Source organism: Plutella xylostella, chromosome 18 (assembly GCF_932276165.1).
Source record: "Plutella xylostella chromosome 18, ilPluXylo3.1, whole genome shotgun sequence".
Classification (NCBI taxonomy): Eukaryota; Metazoa; Arthropoda; class Insecta; order Lepidoptera; family Plutellidae; genus Plutella; species Plutella xylostella.
In genome coordinates this window covers 1,821,146-1,846,145 of record NC_063998.1, presented here as the reverse complement: position 1 = coordinate 1,846,145, position 25,000 = coordinate 1,821,146, and the positions used below count along the sequence as shown (strand labels likewise).

Here is a 25,000-nt window from a genome sequence, read left to right as displayed (position 1 = left end):
CTAACATATTAAATATACTAGCTGTTCCCGCGCGCTTCGCTTCGCCTTAAAAAGTTTTCCCGTGGGAATTCCGGGATAAAAAGTAGCCTATGTTCTTTCCCAGGGTCTAGACCGTATGTATACCAAATTTCATTCAAATCCGTTCAGTAGTTTTGGCGTGAAAGAGTAACAGACAGACAGACAGACACAGTTACTTTCGCATTTATAATATTAGTTAGGATTAGGATAAACGTTTGTTACAAAACAGTAGGTACATTCTGTATTGACGGCAGATAATTAACTGAAAATTAGTTATGATTATTTATACATTTGTACTTTCATAATGTCTGTATTTTGTTGACCCAAACACCACTGTATCTTACGAAGATCGCTATAAATAACGAATCATAATAATATAGCTGATTCTGAAGCAACAGAACTGAAATGAACAACCGCCAAAACTGGCTCTAACTTTAGGTAAATAGAAGTTTTCAGTTCGTTACCTACTTCCAAATGGAAAACTCAAACTCAAACTCAAACTCAAAATTTTTTATTCATCGTACAAATATAACATTTTCTGATGAACGTCAATTTTTACAAATTACTCTCCGTTCGGATAAGGGGAAAGTTCGATTAATTAAAAGATCATTTATGTTTCGTAGCTCCAGAACCAGCGTTATAACCAAATGAAATCCCCCCAACGAATCATTGCGTTTAACCACCAGTTCTCCCAACAACTAACTTTAACTCGGGGTTAACTCCGAGTTTAACAAAGACCACTTTCACCACCTGTTCAACTCATCATCCCCGCATAGCATCAGCTAAACATCTGCAAGCCCGGCTCTTTAACCTGCTAAACACCCGTCCAACCTCTATCTACTCGACGATCCACTAAACACCTGCAAACCCGGCTCTTTAAACACCCGTTCAACCCGTGTCTACTCGACGATCCACTGCATGACACTGGTGTCGAGGCCGCCGGTGCTGACGACGCGGGAGTCGTCGGGCAAGAACCGCACGCAGGTCACGTGCGACGAGTGGCCGCCGTACTGGTGGCAGAGTGACTGGGGGGAGAAGAATGGAGAGGGTTATATTATACATCGTATCGTGAATTAATAGAGTGTACAGTAACTTGAACCTGAGAGGTCACGAAAAAATAAGTTTCGGAGCGCTTCTGCGCGAGCTACGACTCTACATATTTCGTTGTATTAAAGTTATTAGTTTCTCGCCAGTACCGATACAGTAACCCACCTGACACTTTCGATTAACACATAGTTACATAGTTAGGTAACTTTTTCCCGAAATTCCCACGGGGAAAGCTAGCCATGAACAAAATGGCGAATTCAATCGACAGTTCGACATGTTGTTTTGACACGTTTTGGTCAAGTTTCGTGATTTCTAGTATAATAGCGTAGATAATTATGTTACCGTAACCTATTGTAACGAGATTATTAGGTGGTATACTTGAGAAGCTTCTATGTTTTGCAGTGCCATAGGTTGATCAATATGTTATATATAACTATTTTAAGCATGTATTGTATTAAAGTGTTACTTTAGGCTGAGTAGCGGGGTACCCGAAGAGTTTGACCTTCCCGAAGTCATCCCCTGTTGCAACTAGTCTGCTATCGTGAGACCTGCACACAAAAAATATATAATTTAATAAACCAAATAGACTCCGACTACTCCGAGCGTGTGGAAGGTGATCTTGCATAGTGGACGGGGATGGGAGCACACTTCGAGCGTGAGGCCTATGTCCATCAATGAGGATTATGTTCATTAACGAGACATTGTGGCCTCGTTAATGAGGTCACAATTATATCCATCAATGAGGCCTATCTCCACCACCTGCATATATCCGGTTTTAGACCCTAAGATCCTCCACCTACGGGGCCTATCTCCACCATCTTGCCCTATGTCCCCGGTTCTACCTCCAACTCACCTCACACAAGAGTTGATATCCGTCCCGTCGGCGTGCTCGGGCCACACTCCGAGCGTGCGGAACGTGATCGGGCAGGTGTGGGTGAACCATGATGTGTCGCGCATACTGGAGGGGGACGTCACTTGGCGGCATGTTGTTGCGTTCCCTGGAGGCAAAGAAATGTAGGTAATAGTGGAAATCTTTCGTTGATGTGATGACAAAAGTTTTTCAGCAAAGCTCAGAGGATAATGTAGGGCTGTAGGCAATAGCGGTACAGGATCGAAAGTGTACTCAAAAGGAGGTCTATACCTATACCTAATAGGACGATAAAGGGGGATGATAATGATGAAAATCGATGAATTCGTTGTAACTTGCATGTAAGTTTTCTTAAACTGATAGGTTTTTCACATAGTGAAATTTTACACGATAAATTATAAATCACGTAACCAGAACATCAAAGATTTGGATGAAGGAACTTAAAACTAACGTCGAGCTTTACTTTATTGCTGCCTTGCTTTTTGATAGTATATGGACAGAATTATAAATATCAGTTTTATGGTCCACCTCAGTTAAAGTTCCTTGTGTTTCCAGCTTAGTAGATAAGAGTAAACATAAACTTACAGTACAGCAGTTCATAATCTCCAGAGTTGCTTCTGATGTACTGGCCATCCTCCGACCAATCCAAGTGAGTGATGTAGCTGGAATGACCCTGAAAAACGCAATATTATACGTTATGTAGCTATGTGGTAGAGATGAAATTAATCTACCAACTAACGCTTTTGTAAGCACTACAGGGTGAAGGGGTATCTATATTAAACTAAGGTATCTTATTTATTATAAGGAGTTTGGGTGCAATGTCTTTATTCTATTTATATTTTAGGGTAAGGTACACACTTAACAAACACAAGTACGGGGGAAGCATATTGGTTTTCTTCATATTTTTATTTAGACATTCTGTTACAACATTTCAACAAGCAAATTTAACTGCCTTATGGTTGTTACATAGATATAAGCAAGATAATGATCATGCAGGGGTAGGTAGATATTAATTTAATCAGTTTTTACATAGAGTAAGCGCATCGCATTCCATGAAGTATTTATTTTTACCCTTCTACGTTTTCTCTCCGTACACTATAGGTGGCGTGAAATTACGATTAAACATACAAAATTATAATTATTAAAAAATACAATTAACAAAAAAATATATATTTTATTTTACAAAAATATTGCTATAAGTACATGCTTTTGGCACCTATTATCTACATAGACATAAATGTTATAGGGGTACATATTTGGAGACTCGCTACAGTAAATTTATAGTAGGACATAGGTACCATTAATTAGCTAAAATTTATTTATGAGAGAACAAAAAGGATCACTATGGATCGGCAAGCTGTGTACCAGTCGGTCTCTCCTCTCATTATTATTTGCCACAGAATAAAGAGCCGATGGTATATAGACAGGCATATAAAGTCAAACGTGGATAAGGCCATGTCCAGCAACCCACAATTACTAACTGATAATAATTTTACAACGGCTCTTACCAAGCATTTCCCTAATCTGGAGTACTTCCTGCACTCATCGTCGACTTGGTAGATGTATATGAAGTTGTCTCGCGAGCCGAGCGCCACGTATTTGTCGTCTGGAGAGAACTGGATCGTCTGGATCGGTTCTGATCTGTGGGTAAGATAAAGGTGAGATGTGACTTGTGAGTGAGATATTGTGTTTTTTAATGGCTATAGACTCAGATATTATAATATGTGAGGATGTTAGAATCAATACAGCAACAACTTGTCGGCAAGTACTTTTAAAACCTTGGTCAGCTATGATTAAATCTAGGTTATCTGACACCAGGTTCTTCGTTTCTCTCCAGTTCTATTTATGCAATATTACTGCCACAGAGGTTTTCTTCAGCACCCAACTTAGTTAAGCAACTCAGGGAGTCGTTTCTTAATGTTATACGCAGCCTATACCATCGCTTTTTTTCGCGTGTGCGTCTTAATCGCGTAAGCGGTTCACAGTTGTCGCTACTCGAGTTGGATGTAGATAAACGTCACTATATCGCGATTCACCATGAATACGGAACACGAACGAGTTTATCGACGTCGATAACGAACCCGTGTAGCAGCCGCAGGTCTGATATTAATACTCTTATCCTTACTAATATTATAAATGCGAAAGTAACTGTGTCTGTCTGTCTGTCTATTACTCTTTCACGCCAAAACTACTGAACGGATTTGAATGAAATTTGGTATACATATGGTCTAGACCCTGGGAAAGAACATAGGCTACTTTTTATCCCGGAATTCCCACGGGAAAACTTATTAAGGCGAAGCGAAGCGCGCGGGAACAGCTAGTCCTAAATAATGAACTGTGCCTGTCTGTCTGTTAGTCTTTCACGCCAAAACTACAGAACGGATTTGAATGAAATTTGGTATACATACGGTCTAGACCCTGGGAAAGAACATAGGCTACTTTTTATCCCGGAATTCCCACGGGAAAACTTTTTAAGGCGAAGCGAAGCGCGCGGGAACAGCTATAGTCTATAAAAATCTAGGGTCTCTCTCTATACACTCACCCGTCCTGATGATCAGCTAGTAATTCTCTGGAGTGTGGGTCGAACACGAGCCAGCGTCCAGTGAGAGCCCCAACGACTATCACCGACCCAGAGTTGGACCACGCGCAGCATTGGGCGCGCTCCTGGAAGAGAGATGGTTTCATATAGGTAAAATTCATAATATATTCTATATTTTTATACACAAAAAACATGGAAAAAGTTACAAACACATGATTTTGTACAAATGGTCGTTATCACTTAAGCATATTATTATACCAAGGGTTTTTTTTCAAAGCACTTTTAGGGTTTCCTTTATGGAAGTTATCTGAGAGCTAGGCATTTCGTCTAAAGGGCCTTCTTATGGGAATTACTTAATAGCCTATACCAAAGGTAATGCAGCAATCTATCATGATTATATTGATGTACGTCCTGTATTATCAGTGAAGCAACAATGCACTTTAGGCTTCACATCGCCCATTCCACCCGTTACTCTTAAAATTCTGCGCTTAGGTTCTTAGTTTCTCCCAAGCTACCTACCTATTTACTGGTCAATCAACAATGCACCGTACCTCAATGTCCTTAGACCACACAGTGGAGTGCGCCATGGAGTCCCACAGCTGCAGTAGTCGGTCCCAGCCCGCCGTCACGAACTGAGCAGTGTCAATCAACAATGCACCGTACCTCAATGTCCTTAGACCACACAGTGGAATGCGCCATGGAGTCCCACAGCTGCAGTAGTCGGTCCCAGCCCGCCGTCACGAACTGAGCAGTGTCAATCAACAATGCACCGTACCTCAATGTCCTTAGACCACACAGTGGAATGCGCCATGGAGTCCCACAGCTGCAGTAGTCGTTCCAGCCCGCCGTCACGAACTGAGCAGTGTCAATCAACAATGCACCGTACCTCAATGTCCTTAGACCACACAGTGGAATGCGCCATGGAGTCCCACAGCTGCAGTAGTCGGTCCCAGCCCGCCGTCACGAACTGAGCAGTGTCAATCAACAATGCACCGTACCTCAATGTCCTTAGACCACACAGTGGAATGCGCCATGGAGTCCCACAGCTGCAGTAGTCGGTCCCAGCCCGCCGTCACGAACTGAGCAGTGTCAATCAACAATGCACCGTACCTCAATGTCCTTAGACCACACAGTGGAGTGCGCCATGGAGTCCCACAGCTGCAGTAGTCGGTCCCAGCCCGCCGTCACGAACTGGGGCAGGCAGGGGTGTGTGGCCAGGCCCCAGAGCTCGTCCACGTGGCCTGGGGAATAATAAATAAATTATTAGCATTATTTTAAGTTTACTCACCTCAAAACAGACACGCTTACAGCTAAACAGGGACATAGGTCATCTAGAAGTCCACAGGCACAGTAATTGTTATTTTATCCGGGATGGCATGGCAAAAGTGCGTACTAAAATGTGTACAACATTTAACTCTATTAAGCTCTCTCGCCAGATATCTGACATAAGTGATAACGGTCTGATTTTTGTCCAGATTTATAGTCAAATATCTAGGGCCTTCAAAAATCAAATTAATAGTTGTTAAACAATGTTTAAAGTTTTTTAGGTAATAAACAAATACAGCTAATAGGTTTCTAAGGTTAACTAAGGTATAAGTACATACCTAATACAGCCGGTGAGAATCCCAGTTGCATGTCCCCCTGCAGTATGCAGTTCTTGGTGGTCCCGATGTAGAGCTGCGAGCCGCGGCCTTCGGCTATGGCGCGGATGCCGCCGTAGTGGCCCTCGATCTGGTGATACACAGTTAATTGTTTATTTATTTGTACCAACACTAACTGTCATATTTATAGAAGTTATGAAAAAGGAACGTAGGTTTTTTTTTACTAACTCCAAGAGTTTAAATTCTGGTGTTTTTCCTATTTATATTACTAACTTCTTTCAAACTCTTTATAAGCTCTATAAATGCGGCAATAAGAACAACATTATAACAAAGCAATGCCAACGTATTTGCTGCAACTATTGTGTCTCAACCGCAGAGTTGTCGGTGGGACCTAAACGGTTACGAATTTATTAAATTTGTTATCGTAGTAGTTTTGGTTCCACTCTTAATAGGGATACCAGTCGCTCAGATATCGTACATGCTCTTTTGTTATATGAATACTCTAATATGGTACTCTATTAATGAACTACGTGACTCACCGTGGTCTCACTGATGGGCGCAGACAGGTCCTCATCAAACATAACGACGCGGCCGTCCTTGCCGCCGCCCGTCACCACTTGTCCTTCCTGGAAATACACAATAATATACATTGTAGTTATATGTTGTTAAAAGTTGAAGATGGATCGTTGTTACTGTGGGGTTGAAGATAGTTAAGTACTGCGTCCTTTCTTTTCTATATTACGTATCGAATAGTAGACAAAGAAATGGATATGACGTGAAACAGTGGCCAGTTTTTTACTTTTATTCTGAACACCAAAATGGCGGGTACTTTCACCAGCTGCATTCATTAACGGCCGCGGGGCTCCTTTGATGCATGGTCATATTAGCCATGATCAAGAGACGTGAATATACAGGATGTTGCAAAAATGGCCGTTACAGTAAGCCGAAAAAGTTAGTTAGACTCAGGGATGGGTGACCCCCTTCTAAGGAACTTCTGCGAAACTTTTGTTCTATTCCTTTTGAAAATGCGCATATTCTTATTTTGCAACACCCTGTATATAGCATATAGAAGTACCTTGAGTGTGAGCAGACAGAACAGCGGTCCGTCGTGCACGCCCTTCACGAGCTTCAAGATGGTGTTGGTGCCGCGCCCCCACACTATCACGTTGCCGCTCGAGTCGCCGGATAGGACGTCGCCTGGGGAACAAATATTATAATTAGTCAGATATTTCAAGAAAAAAAGCGTTTTCATTTTGGTAATAATTTGTTACTTTTAGATGTACGAGTATGATTGAGTTTTTATTTGGATTTTACAGCACGTCGAAAAAGGACATCCTGAGTCCAGAATCGAAGAGAATGGTGCAATATGTATACAGTGGATTGGATACCTTCCGAGCAGCAGTTTCCTTGTCAAAAAAATATATGTACCCAATTCACTGCCCACCTAGAGCTTTTGGAGAAAAGATGGCCCACCGATTTCACTAAGCACCTAAAGCTATCCATCCAGACACCCTGGTAAAGCAACTCACCATTATGGTTAAAAGCCAGACAAGTCACGTATTTGGGTTTGTCCCTGGTCTCGAAGACTCCCATTCGCTTGTACAGCACGTTGCTCTGGTCCAGAGTCCAGAACGCGATGTGGTTCTTGCCGCACGTCACTATCTGGTTGCGGTCCAGAGGGTGGAACTCTACTGAGACCACTGTGTCGACTGAGCACTGGAATAGAGAAAGGGTTTGTTAAATAGAGTAGAAGAGATACAGGAATGAAGTAATTAGATGGGTGGCGATAGTGGCTAGATGTGCAACGCTGAGGTTATAGTGGTGAGTGCTCTTGGGAGAGGTATATGACCAGAAGTGGACGGTTTAGGGTGATGAAAATAATTCTTCTTCTCCGTGGTACTCTTGACAATTTGTGCAGCCGTCATTGGTCACCTTTCGCGAATAGAAGCGAACTACTATAAATAGAAGACACTTTGTTGCGGTTCCATGGAGTTGGGGTGTGAAGTGAAGGTGGAATGTGTCTTAACTCCAGTTTGTTGTAGCCAGGACCCGCTCCAAACCCTATCCTTCATTCAAAAACACCGCCAATTTGTTCTTTGTCAATTCCATACCTTAGTCTCAGCCACACACACGCCGCGCTCGCGCTGCCAGTCCCACACGGCGAGGGCTCGCTCGGCCGAGTCGTCAACTGCCGCCAGTCGAGCCCCGTCCGCTGAGAACGACAGGCAGACCGCGCCGCCGTGGGTCTGGAGGACCGCTAGGGTGGTAGACGGAGTTCCATACGCGGATGTAATTAGATGGGTAGGCGGTAGTAGCTAGATGTGGAACGCCGAGGTTATAGTGTTAAGGCGCTCTTGGGAGAGGCATATGAACAGAAGTGGACGGTTAAGGGTGAAGAAGACAATTCTTCTTCGTGGTACTCTTGACAATTTTGTGCAGCCGTCATTGGTCACTTTTCGCGAATAGAAGCGAACTACTATAAATAGAAGACACTTTGTTGCGGTGTGTGCAGCGAAGGTGGAATGTGTCTCAACTCCAGTTTATTGCAAGGACCCGCTCCGGACCCTATCATTCGTCCAAAAACTCCGCCATTTTGTTCCTTGTCTTATCCATACCTATTCAAATACCGCCATTTTGTTCCTCCTTGTCTATCCCATACCTTAGTCTCAGCCACACACACGCCGCGCTCGCGCTGCCAGTCCCACACGGCGAGGGCCCGCTCGGCCGAGTCGTCAACTGCCGCCAGTCGAGCCCCGTCCGCTGAGAACGACAGGCAGACCGCGCCGCCGTGGGTCTGTAGGACCGCTAGGGTGGATAGCGAGACGGAGTTCCATACGCGGATGTGGGGCTGTGGGAGGGAATTTAGATTAGTAGGGTTTATATCAGATGCAGCGACGCGATCCAATCGCGCTCGGAAGGCACTTACGTATGTAGACTTCTTTGCCGTGCGAGATCGCGAGATCGTTGCGTTGGATTGTCTGTTGGTTAGTATGCTCAAAGTCTAGAAGCAAAGATCTTAATTGTGTCCTGTGGGAGGTCCACCGATTAAAGACGCTCATGGTATTATGGGAAGTAATCTAGTTTTCTAAGGAATCACTTATTTTATCATCATCAATACAGACACGACAACTTGATTGAGATAAAGATTGTCTGCGCAATCACATCAGAACATAGGGAATATGCGACTCGAATCGTAATTATCTGAGTCTTTTCAGGTCAGTATGTGTGTGTATCAATGTGTATATGTCGCAGGCATCTGGTTGAATCTCCTGTTTGATTGAACCACTAGCCCGTTCATTGGATGGCGCTATTCAGTTGTATGACTAAAGGACAACTCGTCAAGTCGTTGATTGTAACGTTCAACGTCTTGACTGAACGTCATTCAGCGAAGTCGTTGAATGGGATATAGTATAGCAACTTTGTAATGTCTGGTTAGGGTGAACATGACCAGACAAGAATCAACAAAAATACTATGTTACAAAGCTCTTATCTCACAAATTAACTAAACAATAACAATAAACGTACCTTCATATTGTTGTTCATAATTATCCAGTTTCGCCACAATTTTTTCTTTGAAACTACGAAAAACGCCCGCGGCGTAATAATACGTAAATCCATGTTGTCACACTATTTTAACACAAATAACGCACTTTAAAACTAATTTATTTGCAAAAAACCTATAATATAGGTGCTTTTTGTGTCAGCTGTTAGCTGTTAGACGCCATATTTGTTTTGTTCACCACCTGACTGATTTTAAGTCAGCTAACTAGTTGGACGTTTTGTGACGCTTGTGCAATCAACGTTCGGCCTAGTCATACAACTAAGCAGCGTCATCCAATGAACGGGCTAGCGGTTCAATCAAACAGGAGATTAAACCAGATGCCTGCGACATATATACTGTATACCTATGGAACACTCACCCTAGCATCCCCATGCCCGGCGCACTGCCCGCTCGCCACCACCATCTTGTTTGGGTGCACAGCCAGACATTTCACATCATCCGTGTGCCCCGTGTAGTGTCTCTGGCACTGCTCCTCCACATTGAACAGGACCACCACGCCGGCCACGAAGTACACGATCTCTCCCGTGGGCAGCAGGTAGAGGTTGCTGCGGCAGTCCTTGCCTCTGGAAGGGGAGGGGGTGAAAAAGGTTACTTAGAGTGGGAGGTAAAGTCGAATTCTTCATGATTGCTCTGATTGATTTATTGGAGAAAGCAGATTATACAGTCACGAGCAGTGACATACCACCAAATTACTCCAAAACGGAACAAACTAGCTTAATGGCGTCTGTAATATTGAAGAACATTTATTTTAACATCGCATCAGAATATTACCAACTAATAACTAATAACGGAAATATTTGACTCTAATTTTAAAATGGTGGAAATTGCTCGTGAGTGTATATGGATGCATGAGGATGTTTTGTTTCGAATGGAAGCAAAGGTCAAATGTTGGCCTGATTGGAAGGGAATTCGAAGAAAAAAGAGCGGGTAAAACCGATCTTATTAGAGAACTTAAACCAACCGAAGCACGTCAAATACATAGTAAATATTAAGGGCGTAGCTGTAACTGCGACACATCAAACAGTAATATAATATTTATAAAAAAAAAAAAAAAGATCCCGACGAATTGAGAACCTCCTCCTTTTTTTGAAGTCGGTTAATAAAAGTATGTAATACAATACGATATTTGAATTGCACCTACAAACATGATGTACAACGACTTCAAAAAAGATCTAAGATTTTAAGATTGTGATGTTATTATGATCGTCCAGACAACGTCTTTGTCGGTAAAACAGTTGAGCAGCCAAGCGTTAATTCTCATTTGTGTTTTATATGTAGTAGGTACGAGACCTAACTACACTTAATTATTTAAAAAACCTAATAAGTAGGTAAGATTGAGACATAAGTCTTGAAAAAGTTTACTATCTCACTTCGGTTTTAGTAAAAAAAAAACAAATAAACCCATATACGGTAAGTAAAGTATAACAATAACAATTAATTTGTTACCATTTAAGATATCCGTTGCGTGGCGATTGCCAAATAAATTGTAAACCCACATAAGCTTGGCCTAGTAACGTTGTTTGTTAACAGAAGTAGGTTACAATAGAAACACCCTTTATCGTTTGCAATTAACATTAAAAGGTATCGATCGACATGAACATTGTAGTACTTATGTACCTATTACCTTGCGAAACTAATAATTAATTTAAAAGTCTATGTAAACAAAAGAGTCCGACTTAGAGATGAACAAAGGCCAAACTTATGAAATCCCTCTTTTTGCGAAGGGGTAAGATACACTTGTAATCGCTGTCATTTGTTTTTAAGGCATTAATAAGTTGAATGAAGTAAACCTTTTTTCAAATTGCGAAATTCAATCAAGATGGTTGATTGGTCAAGCGAGAGATTCCAAGAAACAGAAGTTACTACCTTTACTGAATTCTGGAAATTTTACGCCATGCAAGAGCACTTCACATTTTAAACAAAATTATGTTCATAATAAATATCATAATTGAGTATACTATATATGTATTTCATAATAATTAGTACCATAATAATCCATAGACAATTTTGAAGGTGAACTATCTTTGCGTGACAAAAAGTAATGAAAAATATTGGGGTTTTATCTAATTAAGTTATCAGTTTTATAATCTACCCAAGTATTTTGTGAATAACTGCCATCTTTTAGGGTAATTATTACCATTACTATTATAGTGGTTATTACAGGATATCATGTATATGTACATTTTCCAATATAAATAATACCTAGCCTTTTCTACCCCACCACGTCGTGTATGAATTCATGCGTGAATACTTTATGACCAATAGGAGACTACCGCAAGGCAAATAAACAGTAATAATACCTATCTATGACCCTGACGCATGTCTGAATAGGTTTTCCTATAATAGCTGTTTAAAAATTCATTTAGGTCACCTATATGACCTAGCTTTCCGGGGAAATATTGTTCATTATAGAGAAAGAGCCCCCCCTTATCCGAACGGAGAGTAATTTGTAAAAATTGACGTTCATCAGAAAATTTTATATTTGTACAATGAATAAAAAAATTGACTTTGACTTTGATATTGTTTCGGCATACTGTACAGAGATTTAATTTATTTATACTTATACTCCATGTACTATAGTTTTTATGGTATCTATCTGCTATAATTTTACCTAAGACAACATAGAAGGACATTAAACATTCAAAGGCAAGAGGAGGGATATTATAGGTTTTGGCATGTGTAAACCTAAATAAATGTAATTTTACGTATGTTGCGATAAAGGACAAGCTGTTTTCAATAGCTTTTAAAGGTTTTGGGCTTATTTCTTATTTGATTGTCATATGGTTCTATTGATAAAGTTGCATGTATTTTTAGCCACAAAATAGTTTCCAAAACCACTCACCTATACCCGTACACCCACTCCAACTTGAGTTTGTTCTGCGGAGGGGGCGCCACCTTAGCCGGGTCTAGATTGTCTATGGCGTCAGAGGGAGAGTACAGCACTATGGGTCTCCCTCGCAGGTACATGCGCATGCTGCCGTCCTCTTCATTGTACTGGCAGGTGTGCGTGCTAGAGAGAGAAAGAGTATGTTAGTTGATGGGGAAGTTAGAGATGTGAAGACGTTGGTCTTGATCGTAGGATGGACTGTTGGGAATAATGTGCTGATATCGCAGCAACCGTACCACGATTGGAACATCAGCAATCGATAATCCGTAAGCAGCGCTGCCAATCATCTGTCAGATTCATACAAGTTATGACAGATTGCAGCGCTGCTTAAAGATGGGTGATTGCTAATGTACGATGATGGCGCGATGGTAATACGGTAGCGGCCCTATATCTCAAGTTGTTTACTTAATTCCTATGAAAAAATAAGTCTTAGGTACATGGCGGCAGTCAGAGCAAAGATTAAGTTCAAAACAATTTAATGCACGAGCCATATATGGATATACAACCTAAATTATGTCAAGAAAACCAGTACTCCATACGACAGGTTTATATCCAACCACATACCGTAGAATTAACAGCATGTTCTAAGTATCTATATCGGTACCAATCTAGCTGTTTTTTATGATATGATACAATTATTCGAAATTACGAGTAATACGCTTAGTTAAATTGTTAGGTATCTTGGCAGTAACATGAACACATAACACAAACAAACAAAAGCGGAAAATAAAGGCATTGTTATAGTTAAAATAAACCACATCATGCGAGGAACCTTCTGAAGGCCAATCACCAAGATAAAGCATTTATACCAGAAACCGAAGTTAGTCAGGAAAATAGTTGAGGATGTTAGTCATTTGTACACAAAACACAGGTAGTAAGGTAGTTCTTAAGTATATTTTAAATGCAAGTATGTATGTATAATACAGTCAAGGTCACATCAAAATTAGTACATTCGTAATTAGCCTCTCATTGAAAAGTCAATTAAGTTGAACTAGTTTAAATGTGTCCATAATTTTGAATCCAGAATCCAGAAATGCAATTTACAAACAGTCAAATGCAAGATGTGGGTAGGTGCACAAAACCCATTAAAACAACGACATGACATTATTAAGTCGGCAAACTCAGCTTCCAACAAAACCGCCCACAGTTTTAACTTACATCGGGGTGAACGACATCTTTTATATTCCTGTGTCTTTAAAAGTTGCTAAAACCGAAGAATAACCAGATATTTTTGTGTAGCGAAAGTTGATACTCGACCGTCCTCCGAAAGAAGTGACAAGCGACTAGAAGTTTACGCTATAAATCTAAAAACAAAACAAAATGCTGCATAAATAATGCACGTTATGATTGACATAATTATAAACGTTATCTGATAAGGATGGGAAGCAAACCATATGAGTAATAGGTAATAGAAACCTTTATTAGGCTTTAAATGTTAATAATACCTATCGTAAATAAATAATTTACCCGTCCTCCATGGCGCCAATTTAAAAACAAAAACGATATTCGTTATTTTTCTCTGATCGGCAAAGAAGATTCACAAACAGCCAACAAAATTAAAATACAGGTTTCAAGCACTGATTCAATGTAACACAGCCGGCTGGCTTTAACAACATTTACAGACTGCCTGGTTATAACGGAGCATGACTGCCGTGGAATTTGTCGACATTGCTCGCGAATAATACGACGGTTTTCTGTTCACTGATGCTATTTTTGCTCCGTGTACGGACAAATTGCAAAGTTAAGAAGCAATGGAGACGGAATAGTGCGTCTTTTCCATTATATTTTGTTTTCTGAGTTGCTGAGGTAATTTTATCACGATGAGACATCCCATTCTAAGTCTAGATACCTACATTAGTTAATGACTAAATAGAGCCGGTATAAAAAAGGTCCAATACAAAATGCCCGCCATTTTAACTTTTTTTCTCTGTGAGGCCAAGGTCGCGGTCGCGCCAATCCTCCTGTAATCGTCGATTAGCGTGGACAATATAATACGTAGACAATTTAGATTGATGAGTCGAAACTGTGTGTGGGTGGGACATTACTTCACGTTACATCATTGATTGTGTAGATGTTACAGCAGATTATCAGACAGATAGTTAATATGGCTGATTTTCAGGGAAATTTTATTACTTACGATTAATTTAATAGTCGATAGGTATACTGAGGTTCCACAAGGATAACTGAATAGGGCGACTACTCAGTTAATGTTTCTATGTGACCTTGCATTTATTAATAATTTTATCTGCTGTAGACTGAAACTCTGAAAGAATAATAATGAACTTCGTATTTGGAAATTTCTTCTATTATAGCATGGATACCACAGACATACTGCTAGGGTCCTATACTATACCTAACCTAGCTAGGTACCATCTGCCTAGGTACCTACAATATTCACATAGCAAGGCAACATTGGATCAATTTCCGCTACAAGCATTTATTCACTTGGACACACTGAGTGCATAATCAATCTATTCAGGCATCAAGATGAGTCTACTGTGGGCGGTAGATCACACGGGATAAAACTAACATGGAACTTTGACTTTAAGAATCACTTAATATGGCAACTTGTTTATTTAGATAGAATGGTGGATGCTAAATGGTTTTGTTAGTAAGTAAATATTAATTCGTAGGAAGGTACTCTACCCACAAATATGCACTAATTTAGAACCTAAATAGGTAACCTGTACCAAATGAAAAGTGAAAACTGACGGGTTAAATCACCATTACATGAAACCAACCAGGTAAAACAAATGATTTTGAAGGTAACAATCATACACCAAAACCCATTGACCTAAGAAGAGGTATACAATCACACACCAAAAACCCATTCACCTAAAGGTGCAACTTACCCGTGTTTCAAAATAGCTCCATTTTGGGACGGCTTATTTGAATATAAATTTAGCAACGATTTTGTGGTCGTAAATCTAGAGGGGAAAGGAATACAAATATTAAAGAACAAGCAAAATATAAATAAGTATTACAGAAATTAAATTCTCTAAATAGCGGCATAAAATATAGCTACTAAATTATACATAAGTAATATAACAACTAAATTAAAGATATTCATAAGCAGTCTGTATCATCAGTATAGTTAAACGTTTTTATTAAAACGACGAAGTTTGCAAAAACTGAAACCTTATTTCTGGAAGACAATTGCAATGTTTTCTTTCATATTTTGTTCAGCATTTACTGTGCTTTACCAGGCCATATTTAAAAATGCATTCGCTAAAAATAAACCTAATCATCTACCAAAATCCAATGTTAAAAAATATAACGTTATTTCAAAAATAACAATTAACACTCACCTGCTATTAGCAGTCAACCCTTGTGCGTTGAAGTCTCCTGTGGAGTTCCATCGCTTGGTGAGATTGTTGCCTCCGGGGGACGCGCTCTGGTTGCTGGACGTGGAGTTGTTGCGAGATCTACGTGGTTTATAGGAAGGAACAGTGGGTGAGTACTAGCCGGATACTTTATAGCAGAGAATATAACAGGGTTTGTTATGGGCGATAGTGCAGTAGTGACTAATTACTAAACGGTGAATTGGACAACGTTGTGTGTGGACTTAGTAGGTATAGGTTGTTTTTCTATAACTGTTACTTTCTGAGCAATGGAGTGCTTTATGGATGAATTAGAGGGGCCTTCTCGGATTTCTTTTAAATAACGAAGCTTATAGTCTCGCTTACATACTTTTAAGTACAAATAAATAGCAAAGCACAGCACTTCAATCCTATTAATATAAAGTAGCAAATACTTTTAAAATAATCAATACCGTTAATGGGGAATTGTCTATTATCTCCGATAAGGCTTACTGTGTCCAAGGATTGAAACAGATAAAACTGGCAACATCTGGGAATCCCACCTTTTGAGTCTGATGCGGTTCATCCACAGTCGATTGACTCGTAAACTGTTAGCCCTCCGAATGTTTCGTCCTACGAAGTTTCGTCCACAAAATTCGTGCTTTGTGCTCGAAACGTTCGTTGGATGTTTTTTTGTGAGCTAAACATTTAGTTTGTTTACTTCTATGGGGCTAACAGTTATTGGTTTATCGAATATCGATGCTCGAAGGCGCTTCTCCATAATATTAGTTCATAAATGCAACATGGCTACCATGTTTTTTCACCCACATTTCTAGCATACAGGTGAATTGCTAAAGCGATTCTTTAAATGGTTGCACCCTATAATGCCTTATTATTATTAGCTCAACCATTCCGATAAAGATATTTGAAATTAAAGTTCGACATCGACTTAGCAATCAACTGTTACACTCTAGCACACTAACAGCTAGTTTCAATACTCTATCTATCGATAGCTAACAGGTACTATCATACGATTTTGACACATAAATTATTGTCTGGTAAATAAAGTTAGTGTTCCCTGGAATTGACAGCTGTAATAGGACTCAGCATGCTATATTTTACAAAGTATCGATTCAAAATTAAAGGCCCTTATAGAACCAAACTATGATCTACATTATCTACAACAACAGCAACAACATAGTACGTACAACCTGGCTATGATCTACAACAACAGCAACAACACAGTAGACGTACAAGCTGGCTATGATCTACAACAACAGCAACAACACAGTAGACGTACAAGCTGGCTATGATCTACAACAACAGCAACAACACAGTAGACGTACAACCTGGCTATGATCTACAACAACAGCAACAACACAGTAGACGTACAAGCTGGCTATGATCTACAACAACAGCAACAACACAGTAGACGTACAACCTGGCTATGATCTACAACAACAGCAACAACACAGTAGACGTACAACCTGGCTATGATCTACAACAACAGCAACAACACAGTAGACGTACAACCTGGCTATGATCTACAACAACAGCAACAACACAGTAGACGTACAGCCTGGCTATGATCTACAACAGCAGCAACAACACAGTACGTACAACCTGGCTATGATCTACAACAACAGCAACAACACAGTAGACGTACAACCTGGCTATGATCTACAACAACAGCAACAACACAGTAGACGTACAACCTGGCTATGATCTACAACAACAGCAACAACACAGTAGACGTACAACCTGGCTATGATCTACAACAGCAGCAACAACACAGTACGTACAACCTGGCTATGATCTACAACAACAGCAACAACACAGTAGACGTACAACCTGGCTATGATCTACAACAACAGCAACAACACAGTAGACGTACAACCTGGCTATGATCTACAACAACAGCAACAACACAGTAGACGTACAACCTGGCTATGATCTACAACAACAGCAACAACACAGTAGACGTACAGCCTGGCTATGATCTACAACAGCAGCAACAACACAGTACGTACAACCTGGCTATGATCTACAACAACAGCAACAACACAGTAGACGTACAACCTGGCTATGATCTACAACAACAGCAACAACACAGTAGACGTACAACCTGGCTATGATCTACAACAACAGCAACAACACAGTAGACGTACAACCTGGCTATGATCTACAACAACAGCAACAACACAGTAGACGTACAACCTGGCTATGATCTACAACAACAGCAACAACACAGTACGTACAGCCTGTACGCGGGCGCGGGGTGCGGCGCGGGCGTGGCGCGCGGCTATGATCTACAACAACAGCAACAACACAGTAGACGTACAAGCTGGCTATGATCTACAACAACAGCAACAACACAGTACGTACAACCTGTATGAAGGCGCGGGGTGCGGCGCGGGCGTGGCGCGGGGGGAGGGCGAGGGCGCGGGCGACAGCGACGAGGAGCTGGCGGGCGAGTCCGACTGCAGCGAGCCGGTGGACTGGTGCTGGGGGCCGCGTCTGGAATAGAGGAATGTTTGTAAGAGGTGCGTAGTTTTCTTGCTAAGGCTATAGGTGCGAAGGAGACAGCAGTAGTAATGTCTTGCATTAATTTTGTCCTCCTCTCTTAATTTGGAATCCAGCAGCCTCTATATCATTGAGATAAGGGACCTTGTTATACATCATTTGGTGGTGGTTAGATGCTTGTATCGAAGAAATAAAGTAATGGAATGAGTGTAGTTATACAGAGTATAGTTTGGCGCTGCTAAGGAAATACTTATTATGCTTTTCCTAAGGAGCACCACATTACTCCGACAATTCGCTGATGATGATGGGCGTAGGCCTCTACCAATAGAAAACCCTGCCCGCTTACCCATACAACTACTAGGTATATTGTCCCTGATGCCTGACAACTGGCATCAACAGTTTGTATTCAAATATCCTCACCTCTGTGGCAGTGAAGAGGCGCTGGATCCGTAGCTGGAGGTCCTCTTGGCGGTCTCCCGGTACGAGGGTTGCCGCAGCCGCAGCTCCCGCGTCGGCGTGCCTGATGACCCTGGAATGATCGAGAGCATACTTTAGTAAAACACATAGTGTAAATAGACCGGTGGGAGGGGGGTCAATAGCTAGCTTAGGTGAAACGAAGTTACGGTACGGTTTACACAAAAAAAAACAAATGATAGCTCGTTTGTTTTTTTTTGTGAAACTAGAATAACCTTCTGGGATATGGGCGCGGGAGTCCACCAACACTATGAAGGGTTAACGTTATCATTCTTGCTTAGCGTGTCGGTGATAAATACTACAGCTATATAGCTATTGATTTTTAACCCTGATAGCATTGGCCAGTCAGATTAGAGTCAGTCGCTGACTGGCCAGGGTTCATCGGGTTTTTCACGCTTGGCTAGCGTGACGGATATATTATTTAGTACATAAATAGGTAAATAGCTGATTCGTAACATTGCACTGCAATGTATTTCTACCGAAACCGTAGTGAATTGTAATCACTGGCTCAGTTAGCCGAAATAGGAAACAAGATAGCCAATAAACGAAGTAGGGCAGTGACTAACATGGAGAGTGCCTTGACGGGCTGTGGCCATAACACTGTATCGGTCCAGTTGCCTGCCTTATACAATCTATCTAACTAACCGATCGATAGTTTATTGGGTATTTTGATGACTCACATAGTTTGGAAGACTTACGAGACTTTAGATCATCCGCTAATGATGAACGAATGGTAACATAAATCATGGACACTTTTTTCTTAATTTTTGATGCAATTCCGAAGCAATTCTTCTCATAAAAAATCAGGTTGTACGGGAGGGAGTCTACAGTCTGTTTTCGGCTATATCAACAACGCTGCCTGTAAGGTCAACGTTCTATTTTCTCGGTGCTTGCCGACCCTCCTTTAACTAGCATAATTCTATCATCAAGTAAAACCCGCTCACCAGTATAAGGCCCATTCCTGGCCGGCGGCGCGGGGGCGGGCGGCGCCCTGCCCTCCAACGCATGCAGCCGCCTCAGGGCATCAGCGAGCGTGGAGCGCAGACACAGCAGCTCCTCGCCCTGCCGAGAACAGCGCACCTCGAGTTCCGCCACGCGAGCCGCCAGCCCCGCGCCCTCGCCTTCTAGCATCTCGTCTGGAAATGCAGAGGATACAATGGTTAATACGTTGAATGTTCTTCTTATCGTGTCGACGACAAACCTATAAAGACGCTAAGTAATACATGCCCAGAACTGGGCCACTGATACTGCACCGGTGGTAACTATGGAGGTAGTCATGAGCTCTTCCCGCGTACAGGTGTAATAAATAAATTTAATAGAGAAACATTGCAAATCACTCGGGGTGCACGAAAGAAACGAGTGATTGTGTAGGTACGTCCGGGGATCCCTGGACAGTCAGTGGATGGCCTGTCCTTTTACCACAGAGGCAAACCCAAGACGCGCTGAGGTGTTCAAAAATGAGTAGGTCAGGCCAATGCGCCAGTAGGGCCATCTAGCCAGAAGTAAAAAAGTTTTGTTTTTGTTATTATTAAGGTCAAACAATAGAGTCATGTAGGAGAATAATTTGCAAACCAAATTAAAAAAAATAATTAATTAAAAAGTCTTTGTTGACACCATACTTAAAATCAAAAATGTAAGCTGAGAAACTTGAAAACATAAAATTTAAAATGTTCTCTTGCTGCTGCTTTGTTGCGAATACTATTGTTCACATAATATTGAAAATTGATGAGAAGTAATTTGTACAACATTCTACTAACTGTCCAGTTACAGTATACCTACTAGTATTTGTTAGCAGGTTAAAATATTGTGTTTCATTAAAAACGAAAGAATCTTTGGATGACAGCAATGGAATCCTATTAGATTTATAAAATTTTAAACGTCCATTGCTGCTATAATTACCACTACTCACGTTGTGAGGTCTAGTGAAAGTCGTGATGGACTGGATGGATAGACTGAATTGTAACGTAAATAGGTAAAGGTAAACATTATGTTGTGCAACAGAACAATAACGTGAGATGTGACATTGTGGCAATGAATAGTGCAGTCAGACGCGAAGGCCGACATATTGTAGTCGAGAGTGTTTGTAGTCTGCGTTATATGTTATAGCAATTTAAATTAACTATACTGTTGGTTGTAGCTACATACGTATGTATAGGCACAGGTTGCTTGCAATACAACAATGCATCATCAACTCAGATATTTATGTGGTAGTCTGAAGCGGAAAATGCAGTTTGCAACATCACATTTAAATACCTAATAGAGGTCATTCCAGGCCATGCATAGAACCTAAACAAATTACCTATAGTCGATACATAAATATAAAAATAAATACCTACAGTAAAGATACAACTAAGAGAACACATAAGAAACACATTAAAAAAAAGTGATATTCCAGTGTTTGCGACGAAGATAAAATTGCTAGGAATCCAATAAAGCAACATCGTTTACCAAATTCAAAAAATGTGCTTGAAACTCAGAATAAGGAATTGCAAATAAGCCCTACATCAAGGAGGTCGTAAAAAGTCTTGGTATTTCAAAGAGGTCAAGCATGAAAAGACTGGCACGTAAGAAAACCAACTCACGCCACGCAGCATAGACATCGTTCATGGTGTCTCCCGGAGAGTCACTGGCCCGGGAGCTCCTGGACTCACGGTCCATCTGCCCTTCCACCGTTCGTTGCGGAGAACACATGGTTACTGCACGACTGTAGTTCTTGTTTACAACTGTTCACACATTGTCACTGAGTTCGATGAAAGGAGTTTAGGTAACACAGACTTTTTGGAGGGTGAAGTAAATAGGTTGCATTTTAATTATTATATTATATATACATAATACGAAATAATTAGTCTTAAATTCAATATACATTCGGAATCCGAAAATGGTTGTCAAAACAAGTCTACCCGCGAAAGTTACGGTGGAATCTTAACAAGGAGTGTATTAAGATTAACCTCTATATAACAAAGTTAAATGTAGCCTATGGCTGTTTGCAAAACAACTTGACCATTTAAGATTTAAGTGAGCACGAGTTTGTTTTGTAAAATACATTAATTATACGTCTCTACACACGTTAACTTTCGTGCTAATGACAAAAACGAAAAGTTCAAAACATCATTATTATATCGTTAGTGGTTATTGCTTTCGTGAATTGATTTTGTTGTAATAAAGATTGATGAGCATTACATAATTACAAGCATATCAAGTGTACACATTTAATATACCTATGTATGTAGAAAACGTCCATTAGAAAGGGGATAGTAATAGGTATTATTATCCCTAGAATAATTTTGCATTACGTGCAAAGTAGTTAAATACATAAATCACACAATATTTTTTGCTATGCTAGATGAGCACCTTGTAAAACAAATAACCACATAGCTTATGTAATTATTATAATAAATAATAGAGAAGGAAAGCACGCAATAGCGGTGAGAAAAAAACGTTTATTCAAGCATAATGTTTGTAGAGTTTATTCAGGCATAATGTTTGTTTTAAATAATGGTTCCGTATCTGTTCCAATTTATAACCACATACAGTCGCTAACTTTTTAACGTTACTTACGAGTACTTTAGCCGTGTAGGTTTTAAAAAAAAATAGTTAAGTTAAATAGCATCATAGTATATAATAATTACATTCAAGTGTATAGTAAACTTTAGTGTACTTAATGCTTTAGAACTTTAGATGTTTACTACGCCATCGCCATGAGAATTGTTGGGATTAACGGAATCTTTTATCCTGATTGTGAGTAACTTATGTACCGACTAATATCATTTACAAACCATTGATAAGGCAAACGAGCAAGTGAAGCGAAAACATCGTTGCTTATTATACTTCAATATGAACTAAACTATAGCTGTTGAATGAATGAATTGCACCACACCCAGCCAGGAGTTACCTTGTATCACGAAATACGCCGCGCCTACTGGTGGACGCTCAGTTTTTAGGGAAAGGGAACTTACGCTCAAAGATAGGTTTGGAAAGTGAAAATAAATAAATAAATATTTCTTCTCCTACGGAACTCCAAAATCTCTTTCGACTCATTGCCCACGCGCAGCTCGACACTCGCTCGTGTTCTCACGCATGTGAAAGTGCTCTCGAGTCCGTGGGAACTGATGACAGATCGCTCTTACAGGATTACATGAAAACGTTACGAATAGGTTACGTTGGATGAGGTCGGATATTAAAATATCAAGTAAAAAGAAGGATTGGATCTTTTTGGGATGAGGCAAACAACCTCCTTGGGGGACATCCATGTCCAATTTGATGGCGATTAAGAAATGGCTCAAATGGACATAGAAGATTTTTTTTTAAATTAGGAATAACATCACCTTCAACTTCACGCTTTGTTTTTGAACCTCTGCGAGGATTATAAATTAATTTTAGGCCTATTTAAATTTAAATTAAAATCTTTACTATATGCCAAAATTCAATACGTTTCTCCTTAACTGCCATTCTATTGTTGCATAAAAATAATAAGATGTAATATAAATCTTAGCGGGTCATTTTTCATTGTGGCGCAAGTTAGCAATAGATAAATAAAGTCTTTATATTTATACTGTGTCATAAAATAAAGTAAAAGTAATGGATTTTAAGCATGACAAACACGCCAGAATGGAGACATTAATATCAGCATTTATTGCTTGGGAATGAAGAAAGTGCGAAACTTACATTAATTTACAACAGTCAATAAGTTTGAATAGTTAATTACACTCAACCTTATTTATAATAATGTGAGAATAAGAAAGCAGATTTATCAACGTACTCAATGTTGTTACATATGTGTGAATGTGAGTTTTACAGTGCCTGAAATCCGAAATGGATGAGTCTTTTACTGCCAGCTGTTAGTTACTTTCAAACTATTTTGACATATTTATGTCAAAGCCATATGAAAGTAACTTCCATACCAGTACTACCAGTGATCGGTAGATAGAGTTATTGAAACTGGCAGTAAGTCGGGTATCGCCAACTGAAAACGAAGTTACATTTCCGAAGCACGTAATTATTGTGTAAAAATTTGACATAAGTATCATGGAAGTAATAAGTACTAACGTACGTACCTACTTATTACTTCCATGATTAATCCTAAAACGACTATAATAAGTGTAAAATTTTCCACTCTCCATTTGAACCTCGTGGCTGAATGAAGGAAAGACAGAACAAACTTTTATTAGATCCTGATTTAAAAGAAGATCATACAGGATTTCCCGAAGATTTAAATGGATAAACATCCACGCAATCATGCATGCTTAGAATAATAATAAATGTTGTTGTCGTGGATCCGGTCGCCTGCATGCTCAGATTAACAATATACAATCAAGATGACCTGTCATATATATACAAAAGCAAATCAAAAAACGAACCGCATTTTGTTTATTGTTAAACCGTTTTAAGTACAACCTAATAAAAATCATTGTACCAATGAATAAAGTCACTAATCTTCCAACAGAACTAATTCTAAAAATAAAAGCAGTGATTGAAGTGGGGTGATATTAGTCTAGATGTTTCTTTTGTACTGACACTCCATCTAGTTAATATTAAAATATTGCTGCCTGCACGTCACGGATCGCATGCGTTGATTGACAATGAGCTATCGAATGTCACTTCTATTGGCTGTTGGTTGCGTCATTCTTTGCCCATTTTTTATTTATTTTGCTAAACTTAATTTATTATATTAGGGCTGTCAATTGTATTGTGTCCTCGTTCTCGCTCTTAGGTGTTATTCATAATAATATTATGTTTCTTGAATTTAGATAATATAATAGAACAATATTCGAGTACCTACTTATAGGAAGGTAACATATATTATATTATATCTATTATGGTAAATAAAAGTACAATATTTTAAAGCAAAATCACAAGACCATTTAAACTGAGTCGGTTAAAAATACCGACTGTTATTGTCAAACCCTTATTTTAAAACACCACATTTTTATATTTCCTAAGCTCCTGGAGGTCTAGTACAGGTTTAACAGATTGTCGAAAACTATAAAAGTTTAAGTTTTCTCGCATACAAAGTGGCGCCTCTAGCGGAAACTATCGTAAAACTTTTGACAGATAATGAATACATGTGACAGAAGAAAACCAAAACTTTTTTCGTTTACGTAAATTGCAAAAACCGTACTAGAGGTTCTGAGTTTCTGACACGTGACCCTCCTCGCCTATACCCTACACCTCATATTTACATT

At 39.9% G+C, this 25,000-nt stretch overlaps 1 protein-coding gene across 6 annotated transcripts in view; it reads right to left on the bottom strand.

The window, feature by feature from the left end:
- Window positions 1-893: 893 nt before the first annotated feature.
- Window positions 894-25,000, bottom strand: part of LOC105393426 (echinoderm microtubule-associated protein-like 2) — a 60,331-nt gene continuing 36,224 nt past the window's right edge. The window contains exons 1-20 of one of the 6 annotated variants that reach the window (XM_048627339.1): window positions 21,401-21,554; window positions 19,763-19,954; window positions 18,765-18,873; window positions 18,207-18,338; window positions 15,831-15,947; window positions 15,375-15,449; window positions 12,478-12,645; window positions 9,994-10,198; window positions 8,733-8,921; window positions 7,603-7,789; window positions 7,149-7,270; window positions 6,613-6,699; window positions 6,077-6,203; window positions 5,583-5,713; window positions 4,476-4,597; window positions 3,442-3,574; window positions 2,519-2,606; window positions 1,919-2,063; window positions 1,532-1,613; window positions 894-1,043 (exon numbers count right to left, since the gene is read on the bottom strand). In XM_048627339.1, coding sequence (XP_048483296.1) covers window positions 918-1,043; window positions 1,532-1,613; window positions 1,919-2,063; window positions 2,519-2,606; window positions 3,442-3,574; window positions 4,476-4,597; window positions 5,583-5,713; window positions 6,077-6,203; window positions 6,613-6,699; window positions 7,149-7,270; window positions 7,603-7,789; window positions 8,733-8,921; window positions 9,994-10,198; window positions 12,478-12,645; window positions 15,375-15,449; window positions 15,831-15,947; window positions 18,207-18,338; window positions 18,765-18,873; window positions 19,763-19,954; window positions 21,401-21,509 — 2,646 coding nt within the window. In that variant the 5' untranslated portion in view covers window positions 21,510-21,554 and the 3' untranslated portion in view covers window positions 894-917. Of the gene's footprint in view, window positions 1,044-1,531; window positions 1,614-1,918; window positions 2,064-2,518; window positions 2,607-3,441; window positions 3,575-4,475; window positions 4,598-5,582; window positions 5,714-6,076; window positions 6,204-6,612; window positions 6,700-7,148; window positions 7,271-7,602; window positions 7,790-8,732; window positions 8,922-9,993; window positions 10,199-12,477; window positions 12,646-15,374; window positions 15,450-15,830; window positions 15,948-18,206; window positions 18,339-18,764; window positions 18,874-19,762; window positions 19,955-21,400; window positions 21,555-25,000 lie in introns of those variants that run through there. The other 5 variants (XM_048627340.1, XM_048627341.1, XM_048627343.1 and 2 more) reach the window with 5 other exon arrangements.